Source organism: Phocoena phocoena, chromosome 2 (assembly GCF_963924675.1).
Source record: "Phocoena phocoena chromosome 2, mPhoPho1.1, whole genome shotgun sequence".
Classification (NCBI taxonomy): Eukaryota; Metazoa; Chordata; class Mammalia; order Artiodactyla; family Phocoenidae; genus Phocoena; species Phocoena phocoena.
In genome coordinates this window covers 159454336-159468482 of record NC_089220.1, presented here as the reverse complement: position 1 = coordinate 159468482, position 14147 = coordinate 159454336, and the positions used below count along the sequence as shown (strand labels likewise).

General features: G+C 38.4%; 1 protein-coding gene across 25 annotated transcripts in view; it reads left to right on the top strand.

Moving 5' to 3' along the window:
* Positions 1 to 14147, top strand: part of CREM (cAMP responsive element modulator) — a 66354-nt gene that overhangs the window by 44608 nt on the left and 7599 nt on the right. For 7 of the 25 annotated variants that reach the window (XM_065873003.1, XM_065873012.1, XM_065873006.1 and 4 more), the window contains 2 exons: positions 1741 to 1929; positions 13189 to 13224. The exons of 4 other annotated variants lie outside the window; for them this stretch is intronic. In XM_065873003.1, the coding sequence (XP_065729075.1) occupies positions 1741 to 1929; positions 13189 to 13224 (225 nt within the window). Of the gene's footprint in view, positions 1 to 1740; positions 1930 to 8332; positions 8543 to 9144; positions 9312 to 13188; positions 13225 to 14147 lie in introns of those variants that run through there. 14 more of the 25 variants (XM_065873024.1, XM_065873004.1, XM_065873009.1 and 11 more) reach the window with 7 other exon arrangements.

Here is a 14147-nt window from a genome sequence, read left to right as displayed (position 1 = left end):
GTATGCTAGGCTTTGTGCTTCTTAGCATTGTGGTTACACTGCCTATGCCTGTTCTTTCTAAAGCACTGTTTCTTTGGCAACAAACTATCAACTGAAAATATTCATTCAAATATATGATAACATATGAAATTCATTCATGTCCAGCCATGAAGATCCAAGGAAGCAATATCTCTTCTTTTTCAGACTTCTTTCACACCCTTTTATTATTAAGGGGTGAGTCCTGAGACCTTGAAATCTTTGGAGAGTCATGGTGAAATCTTGTTTTTAAAATGTGTACGGAATATAATGCTCTAGATGAGCCAGACAAATAAAGTGAGGTTACTTCAGAGTTTCTCAACCACAGCGCTGTTGACATTTTGGTAACTGATTCTTTAGTTTCTGTCAATCGTATAGCAGCCTGCCAACAAACTAAAACCAGACAGCGCCTCTGTGTTGAAATCTTTTTAAAATGTTAATCCATCTTTCTGTGTTGGCCCTAGAACTGAAGATTTGTTGTGGTGGTGGTTGTTAATCTTACCAATAGTTCTGATAGTTTTATTCGATCAGATTGTCACCTTTGCTTAGATGCTGTTACAAAGTTAGGGAATGACTCAGAAATATTCAGACTATATTTTAGACACTACTACAGCATTCCTGTAAGACATTTACATTGAATTATAGGTGTTGCGTTATTCTGATTATGTGTCATTTTTATCTTCATTGTAAAGTCTAACTAGCTGGTTTATATGTGATTTTTTTTTAAGAATAGCCCTTGTTCCACTTAACCTCTAGTGTTTAAATTAAATCATGGAGTTGTCATCTTTATGTTAAAATATATAGGACTCTCAGATATTTTAAATAGTACTTATTTGTCCATTAGAGTGAAATTTAAAAGCATAACATTTGATCAATTATTCTTTTGAAACTTTCTGTTAATAAGTTAATTTTTAAACATGGCTGGCAAGTCTCAGTATTTAAAGGAAGTCTACCTCATATTTGTTGCCATTAGCTACAGTTCAAGACACTTGGTAGAGGTAAATGTAGCACGAAGTCTTTCAATACAGTTACCTTTTAAGGTTCTTTCCAACTTAACATTTTATATTTCAGGATTCTCCTGACATAGTCAAAATGGCAAAGGTTACAGTTTTGTAGACTTGAGCTTTAAAACCTCAAGTCTAAAAATATATATAGGTTTTAATAAGTATAGAAATATATAGAAATGTATTTTAATAAATATATGTTTTAAAGCTATATACTGTATATATATATTTCATTAAAAGCTACTTTCTTTTGATGATAAATTAGACGAGTAGTTACCTGAACAAGTTATAAATTCATTGTAATCATAATGCTCAATGGAATTTAACTGACCATTTCTTAAATGTTAGAAGAATGTTGTTTATCTATAACTAAAAATATATGAAAGACTGGGGAAAATCAAAACCTGGACTTTCTCCCTGTCTGATCTCCACTCTTCCTCTTAAATAATTTAGTTGGATGGATGCCAGAGAGGAGGACAACTCCATGAGTTCTGTGTATTTCAAACAGTTCTGGATATAAGATATTTTCAAGTGCTTTGAGCTTTTTCAGAGTGTTGCCCCATGAAGGAGGAGCCCCTTACCAATTCAGCATAGAGAATTAAGGATAACTTGAGAATGAGAAGCTTTGGTAATAAATAGATCCAGAGTATATTCTTCCTTTATGGGATTATTAAAAATGAATCTTGAAATTCTCTAATTTTTCTTTTCTTTTTCTGTTAAGTTGCTATAGCCCAAGGTGAAGCAATCCAGATTTCTAACCCAGGATCTGATGGTGTTCAGGGACTGCAGGCATTAACAATGACAAATTCAGGAGCTCCTCCGCCAGGTGCTACAATTGTACAGTACGCAACACAGTCAGCAGATGGCACACAGCAGTTCTTTGTCCCAGGCAGCCAGGTGGTGGTTCAAGGTATATGTCATTCATCTAATACCTTTAGAATACCCATGGGTTACTATAGCACTCCATTTAGTGGTGATTTCATAGTTTTCTGAAATATACAGGAGGTAGATTTTCAGGGGAGGGAGGGAGGACTTAAAAAGGCTTGGAGAAGAAATATTTTAGTATATTAAACAATAAGTTAAATAAATTATACAGTTTTCAATTTTTAGCAGATTTTATTGGCTCTAAAGAAAAGTTAAATTCAGAGTAGCATAATGGAAAAAAGGAGTTGAAAACATGAATGAAGTTTTTAATTAAGTAAATATTCTTCATTTGGGGGTTAGAAATGTACTGAGTATGTTTTTAGTAGGAAGATTTAAGTATCCAGTCCTTGAGGCACTGAATTTGGATTTTTCCCCAGTTGTTATACTCAAGTCTGCTTTCTAGACATCTCATTTCAAAACAAATGCTGACTTTGTTCTTTCTTTAGACCATTCTTAGTATATTTGAATTCTGAGGTACCTGTTCTACCTCTTAATGAAAGCTGAGTAGTGAAATAAAGCAGTTGGGATGTAGCCCTAAGTTTTTAGGGTAACCTGAGATTTCAGTTAAAATTGAATTATACATTATTTTAATTTCATTCAGTTGTGCTCAAATAACTATAATGTGTTCAATACAACTTTCAAAAATCCTGTGTTTTAGTTTAATTCTATTCCCCTTGGTCTATTTGCACTAATTTCAAAGGAAGTAATATCAGTTCTTTTAGTTTGAAAGTCTTGCAAGTATAGAAAAAAGCAGATTATAATTGATGAATCTCTTGATAATTAGCTTTACTCTTAGGTATTTGGGGAGCTTTACTCTTAGGTATTATATGGACTATAATAAAAGTGTATGAAGAGCCAAAGTGGTGACATTTATGGAGTAAAAAAAAAATCCATAGTACTTACCCAGTGCTTTAATGTTTTCTTTTAAATATAAATTTAAAGTACCCATTCTTTTTCCCCAGTACTCATGAACCCTGTATGTCTAAATATGAAATACATTTTTTTGTGAAAAATCACAAAGAATGCTCATTTCTTCCAATTTTATTTTTTTTATATGGAAAATCTAAAAACTACTGATACTTTAAGAAGGAGAGTTTTTTAAAATGTTTTGTGTTTTGCATCGATAATACATACATAAGTTTTATACTTTGGGGGTTTTAAGAACTCTTTTTCTTCCCTAAGTAACAAAGATATTTTTCTGCATTGATTGTGTTAGCTTTACGGTTTTACCTTTCACATTATGTCCTTAATCTACCTGCGGTCCACCTCTGTGTATAGTGTCGAGTGGGAACCCATTTTTATTGTTTCCCCGCGTATGGCGCCAGTTTTCCCTGCTAACGTTTTGTCCTTTCCCCGCTGATTTATGGGCATTCTTAACTGTGCAGTAAGTAGGCCTCGTGCAGCCCCGATCTGTCTCAGCATTCTCTGTTCTGCGTGCCAGCACCACACTAGTTTTGTTGTCACAAAACAAGTGCCCCTTTTTTGTCTTTTTAACTTTTTTTAGCGCCGTTTTAGCTTTTGTGAACTATTGTTCTCTCATATGCATTTGGAACAAGTTTGAGTTCCCAAATAATAATAACGTAATATAATAATAAAACCAATGATGAAATTACATTGAATTTATACATTTATACAAAAAGAACTGAAGTCTTTTTCCATTGTGGTGTAATTGACACATAACGTTTTATTAGTTTCAGGTGTACAACATAATGACTTGACATTTGTATAGTCACAATAAGTGATCACCACAATAAGTCTAGTTAACATCCTTAACCATATATAGTTACAAATTTTTTTTTCTTATGATGAGGACTTTTAAGATTTACTCTTGGGGCTTCCCTGGTGGCGCAGTGGTTGGGAGTCCGCCTGCCAATGCAGGGGACGCGGGTTCGCGCCCGGGTCCGGGAAGATCCCACATGCTGCTGAGCGGCTGGGCCCGTGAGCCATGGCCGCTGAGCCTGTGCGTCCGGAGCCTGTGCTCCGCAACAGGAGAGGCCACAACAGTGAGAGGCCCGCGTACCGCAAAAAAAAAAAAAAAAATTTACTCTTAGCACCTTTCAAATATGCAACACAGTATTGTTTACTGTGGTCGCCCTGCTATACATTATTACATCTCTGGGACTTATTTATTTTATATCTGGAAGTTTGTACCTTTTGACACCCCTTTCACCCTTTTTGCTCACCCCTCATTCCCAACCTTTGGCAACCACCAATCTGTTCTCTGTGTCTATGAGTTTGGGATTTTTTTGTTTGTTTGTTTGTTTATATTCCACATACAAGTGATATCATACAGTATTTGTCTTTCTCTGACAGATTTCATTTAACATAATGCTGCTCTCAAGGTCCATCTATGTTGTCACAAACGGCAGAATTTCCTTCTTTTTTATAGCCGATTAAAATTGCATTGTATAATATATACTCCACATCTTTATCCATTCATCTGTCGATAGACACAGATTGTTTCCACGTTTTCGCTATTGTAAATATTGCTGCAGTGAACGTGGAGGTGTAGATATCTTTTTGAATTAGTGTTTTTATTTTCTTCAGATAAATACCCAGAAGTGGGATTGCCGGATCATATGGTAGTTCTATTTTTAATTTTGAGGACCCTCCATAGTGTTTTCCATAGTGGCTGCACCAATTTACATTCCCACCAACAGAGCACAGAATGTCTTCACTTATCCAGATCTTAACTTCTTTTAACAGTTTAAAATTTTCTCCATGGGGGTCTCTCATACTTTTTGTTCAGTTAGTTTTTAAATGTTTAACCCATTAGGGTTTTGCTTTTTTGGGTTTTTTGTTTGTTTGTTTGTTTTGCTATTATGAGTGGTAGCTTTCTGTTAGATTTTCTGGTTGTTCCTGGTATAGAGAAATATGGATCTTTTTAAGTTTACCTTTTACCTATGAACCTTTCTAAACTCTAATTACTTCTAATAATATGCTGAATCTTGGTGAATCTCCCTGTGATACTACATGAATGTTTGTATCAAATACAAGTAAGATGTTTCTTTTTTCCTTTCCAATCTTTATTCCTCTTGTTCTTTCTCCTTGCCTTTTCATTTCCTTTTCTTTTCTCTTCACCTTCTCCATCTTAAAAATAATGGTGGCCAGGGGTTCTAGTTTTTTGTTAAACATAGAGGGGTCCATGAGTGTTCTTGTCTTACTCTGTCCACCTTCCACCCTGTCATCTCCTTGAAAGGTCACAGCAGTTTCTCTGTGAGTCTCTGCCCTCATCTTGATTGATCCCTCCACAGCATTTAGCACTACCGACCTCTGCTTCCTTCACTTCCTGGATGCTTGTACCCCTTCTTCCAGTCGCCTCTGCCCAGCTTGTAGGTGCTGGTGGTGGTACTCGGGCTGCATCCCGCGCCCTCTTCCACCTGGCTTGATTGCCCTCCCTGGATGACCTCATCCCTGCCCATGGCACACATCTCCGACGCCTGAAGTCCAAAACCCCACATCCATTTTTCCCACCCCAGTTCTCCTTTTGTTACCCTATTTCAGTAACTCTCCATCCTGTTGCTTCATGCAGAAACCTGGGTGTCACCCATCACTCTCCCACCCCTTCTCCATCCATTCTTCTTCCTGTAGCACACGTCTCTTTAGTCCTCTCCACCCCTACCGTCATAGTCCTCGTTCCGGCTGCCATGCCCTCTGACCTGTGTTACCGTGATCCCTAGTCCCTGCCAGGTGGCTGCCTGGAAGCTGGTAGCTGTAGAACAGCATCCTGATTTTCCTAATCATGCCAGAGACAGCAGCTCCCTTTTTGGACTGGTTTTTTGGGAGTTGCTCCTGAAAGTTTAGCTAGGCTGCCTTTGTTGATGCCTCCCAATGATTCTGGGAGCTACTAGTATTTCTTAAAAACAAAGTCTCTGCCTCCAGCATTTCCCTTTCCCCACTGTGCGCTCACTTCTACACTTAGGGGTGGGGCTTCTAAAATTCATATGCATGTAATTGCGTCAGCCTCCTGCTCAAAATCCTTCAGTGAATGCCTGTTACTTGTTAGACAAAGTCAGAATCCCTAACAAAGACCATACCTCTGTTTAATCCGTTACTAGGTTACTAGGCTTCTCCCTCAACTTCTCCCTCTTTTGTGCAGAATTTCTTTCATTTCCTGTGATATGCCATGGCCCCTCTCCGCTCTAGGGGCCTCATGCAGAGCCTTGTGCCCTGACTGGAACACCTCCACAATCATGTGCATTATCCAGGTTTCATGTGGGATAGCACTTCCTCTACCTTCCAAATCTGTCTGGTGTGACCCCTGCACCTTCTTAGGGCAGGTATCCCACCATATTGTGACTCTCTGTGTCCTGACTACATGGTGACTCCTGTTTGGACAGGTATCTTTAGTCCCTAGCACAGTCCCTGGCGTATGATAAATGTTCAATAACCATTTAGTGAATGACAGTGAAATACACTCCCTCTGTGAAAATGTTACTATTCCTGTGTGCTGATTAACCGAGTTTATCTGGTCCAGGGGATTTATTAAAACCGTACCAATAGCAGTAGTCAGCCAAGCAACCAACCCCTCTTCTTCCTTTCCTTCCTTTACCCTTTTTTACCACTATTAGTTATTGAGCACTTAAGAGCGAATTTAAAGAAATGTGTTTTTTTTGTTTCTTTTATTTATTTGATTTTTGCTGCATTGGGTCTTCATTGCTGTGCGCAGGCTTTCTTTAGTTGCGGCGAGTGGGGGCTACTCTTTGTTGCAGTGCGCGGGCTTCTCATTGCGGTGGCTTCTCTTGTTGTGGAGCATGGGCTCTAGGCGCACGAGCTTCAGTAGTTGCAGCATGTGGGCTCAGCAGTTGTGGTATGCAGGCCCTAGAGCATGCGGGCTTCAGTAGTTGTGGCCCGTGGGCTCTAGAGCGCAGGCTCAGTAGTTGTGGTGCACGGGCTTAGCTGCTCCGCGGCATGTGGGATCTTCCTGGACAAGGGCTTGAACCCGTGTCCCCTGCATTGGCAGGTGGATTCTTAACCACTGTGCCACCAGGGAAGTCTGTAAAGAAATGTTGAGATTAAAATCAATTTGAACTTTCTCAAATTTTAAACAAAGTTGACTAGTAGTCTTGGAACCAAGCCCTTAGGTGTGGCTGGGATGGAAAAGAATCCTTCATGGACTCTCCATTGGTCCCCAGACTTTTTTACTTAACCAGGATGTCTTCAGTTTATGTGCCCTGGAGAATTACTGTAAACATGGATCCTCCCTCATGTTTCGCCTCCTAAGCCTCTGAATGTGAAGTCCCTGCTTTACTAGAGGTACTTCATTGAATAAGGCAAGAATGTGGTGGAATGCCCTTTCACTGACATAAGAATGGTTTGGATCCTAATCATACAAGGAATGGGCTTGTAAACCCATTGATCAAGATACAAGATCAGTGACATGTCACTTCTTTTTGTGCAGTAGAGATGCAGATCATTTTTTCCCCTGGGCTGTGGTCTGTTTTACTGTTGAACATGTGCCACTCTTTGGCCTAACTTCGTAATTGTTAAATTTCCAATAGTGATCCAGCTCTTCATGTGCTGAACCTTCATTAAGTGATCCAAATGAAACTGGATATATTTTTTAAATTTTATGAATAGTAACTGTGATTTATTTGTGAATTTTTTTAAATCACAAAATTCTTTCAGAGGATTTTAATTGAGCAAAATAGTGCATTAGATTGAGCCACATGAAATTATTGTTTTTGTGGCCCCCAAATATCAGCAAATTCATGTGGTTCCATAATGTTTATGGAGGAATGCTATATAATACTTACTGCTTTTGGCACAGTGAATTTTAAAAATTTCAGTATGTATGTCCTTCAAGTGAAATTAGCAAATTCTATGTCATCTTATAAACAGCTGGATTTTATGTCATTGTAGCAAACAAAAATGTGTCAAGTAAACTAAGGTGGCTGGGTATTTCTTGGTGAATTTCGAAGTGTCTGAAATACACTTCTGTGTGTTTCACAGCATTTTTCTGGGTTGTCAGTTGTTTTTAAATCTGTGTTTTTTCTCCTATGAGTTATGAAAAATATATAAGCTTTATGCCTACTTTGGTTACTTAGAAACCTTGGACAGAACAATAATTTAAAAGTAGCCCCAGGGACTTCCCTGGTGGTCCAGTGGCTAAGACTCCACGCTCCCAATGCAGGGGGCTCTGGGTTCGATCCCTGGTCAGGGAACTAAGATCCCACATGCTGCAACTAAGAGTTCGCATGCCACAACTAAGACCCGGCACAGCCAAATAAATACATAAATAAAAATCTTTTTAAAAAAAAAAAAAAGTAGCCCCATAAGAAACAGCCATGTAACTTTTAATGCTAATGAGATGTATTTTTTGCCAGAGCCCAACTCGATTTTTATGTAAAAATAAGAAACAAGAACATTGAGATGATTTATTACAGGAAGGGTTTTTATAGGGTTTGGTTTCAGTGAGCTCGTCTGTGACAAAGCAAATTGATGGCAGTGATAGCTAGTGAGGTCACTGTGATGTCAGTACTCCTACTTACCCTGCACATGCTTGCTGGTTTGGAACACTTTATGTGGTCCTGTGGTAGGGGAAGCAAGACAGTTCTGTATGCAGAAGCCCATCATGGCTGTAACTGGAGACGAAACAGGTAAGAATTTTAAAGAGGGATTGAAATTCTGCAAGATTGTTTTTGAAGTTTAGAAAAATTATTTAGAAACCTCTGAGTGTTTCAAAAAGTATTAACTTTCTAGTAGCTGAGGAGTAAGACGTTCCTTCTAATCTGTAACCGAATATACTCGGCACTCTGTGAAGGCATCTGAGTGTAACCTCTTCTTTGCTCAGTACTGTGCTGCTTCCCCTTTCTCTCCCTCTCTCTCCCTCTCTCTCTCTCTCTCTCTCCCCCCCCCCCTCCCTCCCTCCCTCCCTCTCCCCCCCCCCCCCCCCCCCCGCCGTCTCCATTTGCTCTACTAAAATAAGCTGTTGATTCATCTGCAACCTGTTGCAGATCCAGTGCAGCTGCAAGTCAAACACACATTCTGTTCAAGTTGTAAAAAAAAAAAAGTAAGCTTCCGATTTTCTTGCTGTGTTCAAATGTAGCTGCAAGACAGACTAGGAAACACAGCGCGTCAGGGGTGTTTGTGAGCCAGCCGTTCCTTCCGTCCTGTTTAAAATGGTCTGCTTCTCAGCTAACCGGGTTCAAAGGGCCGACGTCATTACATTTCCTGGAATCGGTGCGGCGGGCAGTGGAAAGTTAAACTGCAGGCAGGCAGCACGCTGACGTCAGCCCGAGTCACGCTGTGATTGACTCAGTTCTTTCCGCCCGGCCGCACGCAGGTGGGGGCTGCCACCCTCTCCGCCGGCGGCGCCCGTAGACCCCTAGCAGGTCCCGTGAGCCTCGCCTTAACGTTCCGCTCGAGGTAAGTGTGTGCCTGGCGGGGCCGAGCGGCCTGCGCAGGCGCCTGGCGGGGCCGGAGTGCCCACTAGCGCCGGGTCCGGGGAGTGCGCATCTTTCAGTGCCGACCCGCACCCACCCGCCCCACCTGCAGTTCTTCCCGGGGGTGGTGCCCTCAGTTACAGGTAATACTGGTGACTTAGTTACCGGCAGTTGAGTGCCAGCCTGGTGCTAAGCTTGCAGTTGAATTCCTGAAGAGTGGGTGACTGTAAACAGCTTCACCACACCGTAGCTCTTCACTTAGTGGGTCTCGGCTCTCTTCCGGATGGGAACATTCCATTGTCTTGAGCAAGTAAAGCCTGTGTTAAATTGTTTTTCTCAAAGAAGTTTTCGTGAGGTTTTAGAGGGGCTATAGAATGCAGAAGCCCTCAGATAACAGATTTATTGTAAGATATAGATGGACTTAAAATAATCTCAGATACTGCATGTCATATATATGATTCTTAGAACCAAAAGGCATTTTTGTGCATACATGTATTTTCTAAAAATTATTAGTTGGTTTATATCTTTCTTTTTTCTTTTTTTAAACATCTTTATTGGAGTATAATTGCTGTACAATGGTGTGTTAGTTTCTGCTTTATAGCAAAGTGAATCAGTTATACATATACGTATGTCCCCATATCTCTTCCCTCTTGTGTCTCCCTCCCTCCCACCCTTATATCTTTCTTTACTAAGCCTTTAATTCCAATTTTCATGTCGAAACATGAGAGAGAATTATAACAAAAAATAAATGATTTGAGAATACCCAAAATATATTTAAATATTAAATTTTAAAGTAAAAATTTACATAAATGTTTAACCATTGCTTGAAAATAAATGAACATTTTTATGCATTTATGTTTACAGAGTGAACATACCACTCCTTGAAAATATTTTTTTTTCACAGTTTTACCCATAATGCTTATACATGATTTACCCATTCTAGTTTAAATTTTTCAGAATGCTGAAATTTTTTAAATGTCACTTTTTTCGCAAGACCTCATTGTGCCTTTGGAAATCATTATTTTTGGAAATCTTGTCAGTTCTCACAGAATCAATTCTATTTAAAATGCTATTTGAAAATGAAAAGCATATTTTATTTGCTTTTTCGAGGAGCCCAAAGAGCACAGGATTTAAGGGGCCTTTTCAAGGTATAGTGGAGCAGCTTTGGGGCCCACTTTTGGAGTCCCAGTTCCACCCCCTCCCCGTGTGGATTGCAACCAAGTGGATTGAGCTAGATATTTGACTTGCAAACTTTTTGACTGTGACCCACATTTTACAGCATGATGTCACAGACCTTTGTGTGTGTGTGTGTGTGTGTGTGTGTGTATTTATATAAAACAAGTACATTTATATAAAACAAGTTTCAAAAATAGTGCTTATCCTTACTCTATGTGATGTACTCATACTTGTCTATTCCATTCTTTTTTTAATGCTATTCTTGACCCATGAAATTAATTACTGAATTACTCATGGTCTACAACTTATAGTTTGAAAAGCTGATCTGGACCAAAATCAGGCTCCAAAATAATGACTGGCCTGGTAAAGGTTTTAGGAGCATTTGCTTATAGGATCATAGAATCGAATGTGAAAGTGAATATCTTTGGTTTATAGAATTATATTATTGATTCTGTTGGGTATAGTTTAAAGTTTTATTAGAAATAGTTCTTGGCTTTGTTCATAAGCTGATTATGTTTAGGAGCCTAATTCCATACCCTTTAGTCTCCAAGTCTAAAAAACTCTGATGAATTGTATTCAGCCTGGATTTCTGAATTGTTAAAAAACAAATATTACAACTTATTCAAATTTGGAAAACAGTATCTTAGTGAATAAGGATGCATTTTACCTTTGTGAAAAGAGGGTGCTGGAAAAGGTTTATATTTGGAAATTCTCACGTAAAGGAATGTTTTGGATCAAGTTATAACAGCTTCTTGAAATTGGTAGCGAAGCAAGTTATAATCATGTTGGAAATGAAAACAAGATGTCACTCATCTACCTTAAGTTTCCATAAAACTCTGAACCTGTGTGGAACGTATACTGAAATTGCCACTGTGTTATTTCCTCACTGTTTCTGAAAAATTTTTAATGAAATATAGTTTAGGATAATGGTTTCACTTTGTCCAGTTTTCTATGCCTATATGAATACGTTGCCTAATAAAATAATTATGATGATGCTTTGCATTTACATAAACTTTAAAATTAAAAAAATCACTTATGGGGTGAGTGCTATCAAAGAAGCTGTCAGATCACGAGAGACCCACAGGAAGCAGTAATATGGGTTAAAGGATCAGGGCAAGCCTCAATGAAGAAACCATGTTTAAATACCGGAGAGGAGAAGCACTTTCCATGCATTCTCACTGAGGCACTTAGCGCAGATATTGTTACACTCATTTGCATGTAACTGAACAGGGATCGGATCAGAGTGGGTAAAGGCTCTCCTAGCTCACAAAGCTAGCAAGTGGTGAACCCGTTTGGGTTTTCAGACTCCTTGTCTGGTTCTGTTCACACCATATTACATTGCTGCTCAAAATCCACCTGACATTGGTAAATTAATGCTACGGTTAGATGAGTTATAATAGCATACTATACACTGCTTATAAAACATGCAAAATGAAGTTAGCATCATGTTAAGTAGTCAAGATGGATTTTTTCTAGAATATTTATTATTACTCTCATAGGACAATAGAGCATATATTTGCTATTATAGAGAACTTTAAATTTCAATATTCATAATTTCATCTTTTTACATACACTTTTTTTTGTCACTTTAAGAGTTTCATTTAATAAACAACTCAGGAAGATCCCTTATATGTGTAACTTAAAATAAAAAATAGTACTGGCTTAATTCCACATGGTCTGTCTGTTATAGTAATTGTAGCAAATTTGAAAATGATCAGTACTTAGTTACATTTATATAGGATTTCATTTTCCTGGAAAAAGTGGAGCAATGGAGGAGGGAAAGTTTTTGGCAGTGTGAGACACCAGGCGAGGACAAGCCTGATTTGGGCATTTTGAGTACTGGTGTGGTGGCGGGGAGGAGAGGATCAAAAGGAAAAGTGAAGATGTCCTTGTTTCGCTGGAGCCAGGGAAAGAAGCCCCTGCTAACAAGTATGGCTCCTAAGTCACCTCCATTGCGTGTTACTTCAGTGTGTTTGGGATTAGTGACGCAGAGCAAAATGACATATGAAGGGAGGAGCTGCACATAGAAAAATGTTTCTATTTAGCTGATGTGCTCAGAGATCTCAATAAACCAATAAGCAAGTAATATCACCATCATTGGGGGTGTTGATAAACTGTTTCACTTTGGAAGCTATCAAGATAGGCATTTGGCTGAGTTTCTTGTTTCTTTCTTGGTTAGAAAGAAACAAACACCTTTTACTTGTGAGGTTTTCAGTTTTCTTATTACCAGTCTGATGAGATTGTATCGTGTTTCTTTGTGATCCTCCATCTTTGAGGTTCTCTTTTAAATGATTATGCACATTAAAAAGGACATTTTATATTATCTTTTAATGATTTATTCTCTAAAGGGATATAATAAAATATAGTAGAAATTTTAAAAGTTTTTTTAAGGGGCATATTTTTTAAACAAAATAAGGAATAAGAGCCATACGTTTCAGTCATTCTATTACCTAGGTTTGTTAGAAGGGAAACTCCAGGGGAAAATATGGTTGTTATATGTCTTTTAATTATACAGTATAAGCATAATTTGGAACATTGTCTTTCAGAACTTAAGGAAGGGAAGAGGAAGGGAACTAACATTTGATGAAAGCCTACCATGTGCCAGGCACTGTGCTAGACACTTTGACATACATTATAGGGTTTATTGTGAGTATTAAATGAGATCATGTATCCCCATTTTACAGATGAGGAAACTGAACTTGCCCCAAGTCACATGGCTGGTAAGTGGCACAGCTGGACTAGAACCCAGACTCCAAATCCCATGCTTTTTCTGCTGTACCGTGTTTAAAGCTTGCAAAGAGAGGTATGAAGTTACTGACCAGAGTTGAGAGTCCTAGGAATTTTCTTTCCCATGAAATATTGACACTAAACCTAAACTTTTTTTTCATGTCAGGAGTTAGATGGTTGGAATCACACTGTAATTACAACTCCTCTGTTTCTAAAATGCCAGGGTAGATAAGTAATATTTAAGGGAAGACTTAAGAAACAATGCCTTTTATCAAGAAGGGTCAGTTTGAATAAATACATGGCATCTTACCAGGCTTTCCATGGCTTAGTGTTAAAGACTTAGCTATAATAACAATAGCTAATTATAGTCTTATAATAATAAGATTGCTTATTTTAAACATTCTGAATGGCAGTGGGCTTTTGCAAAACCTTGAGAAGTTCAAAATTTACTTTGTGGTGCACATGTAAACTCACAAAGCACCCATTGTATGCCGAGGACTGTGCTAGAGTCTAGGGTAAAAAAGATATCCCTGACTTGCCTTTAAAGTTTGCTGCCTTAGAATAAAATTAATGTATAAATATCTTTTTCTTATTCTTCTTCAGTCATGAGCTTGAAGCCCCCACTTATGGCCCATTTATTTTCAGAAATAATTTATACAGTGAAATTCTAGCATAAAAAATAATTTGGACACTTTCAGTAGTTAAGATGGAACAGGAATTGGCCTTTATAAGAGTACAGAGATCAGAATGTGTCATCGAAGAGTGTAGTATGGTTCTCTGAACTGTGATCCTCAATAGCTAACCTGCTTTAAATCGCCACTGCATCCATAACACTGGAAACTAAAGCTAAGATAAGAACTTTTTGATAACTTGTTTCAAAAACAAAACTTTTTGACATTTGGATTTCCTCAAAACA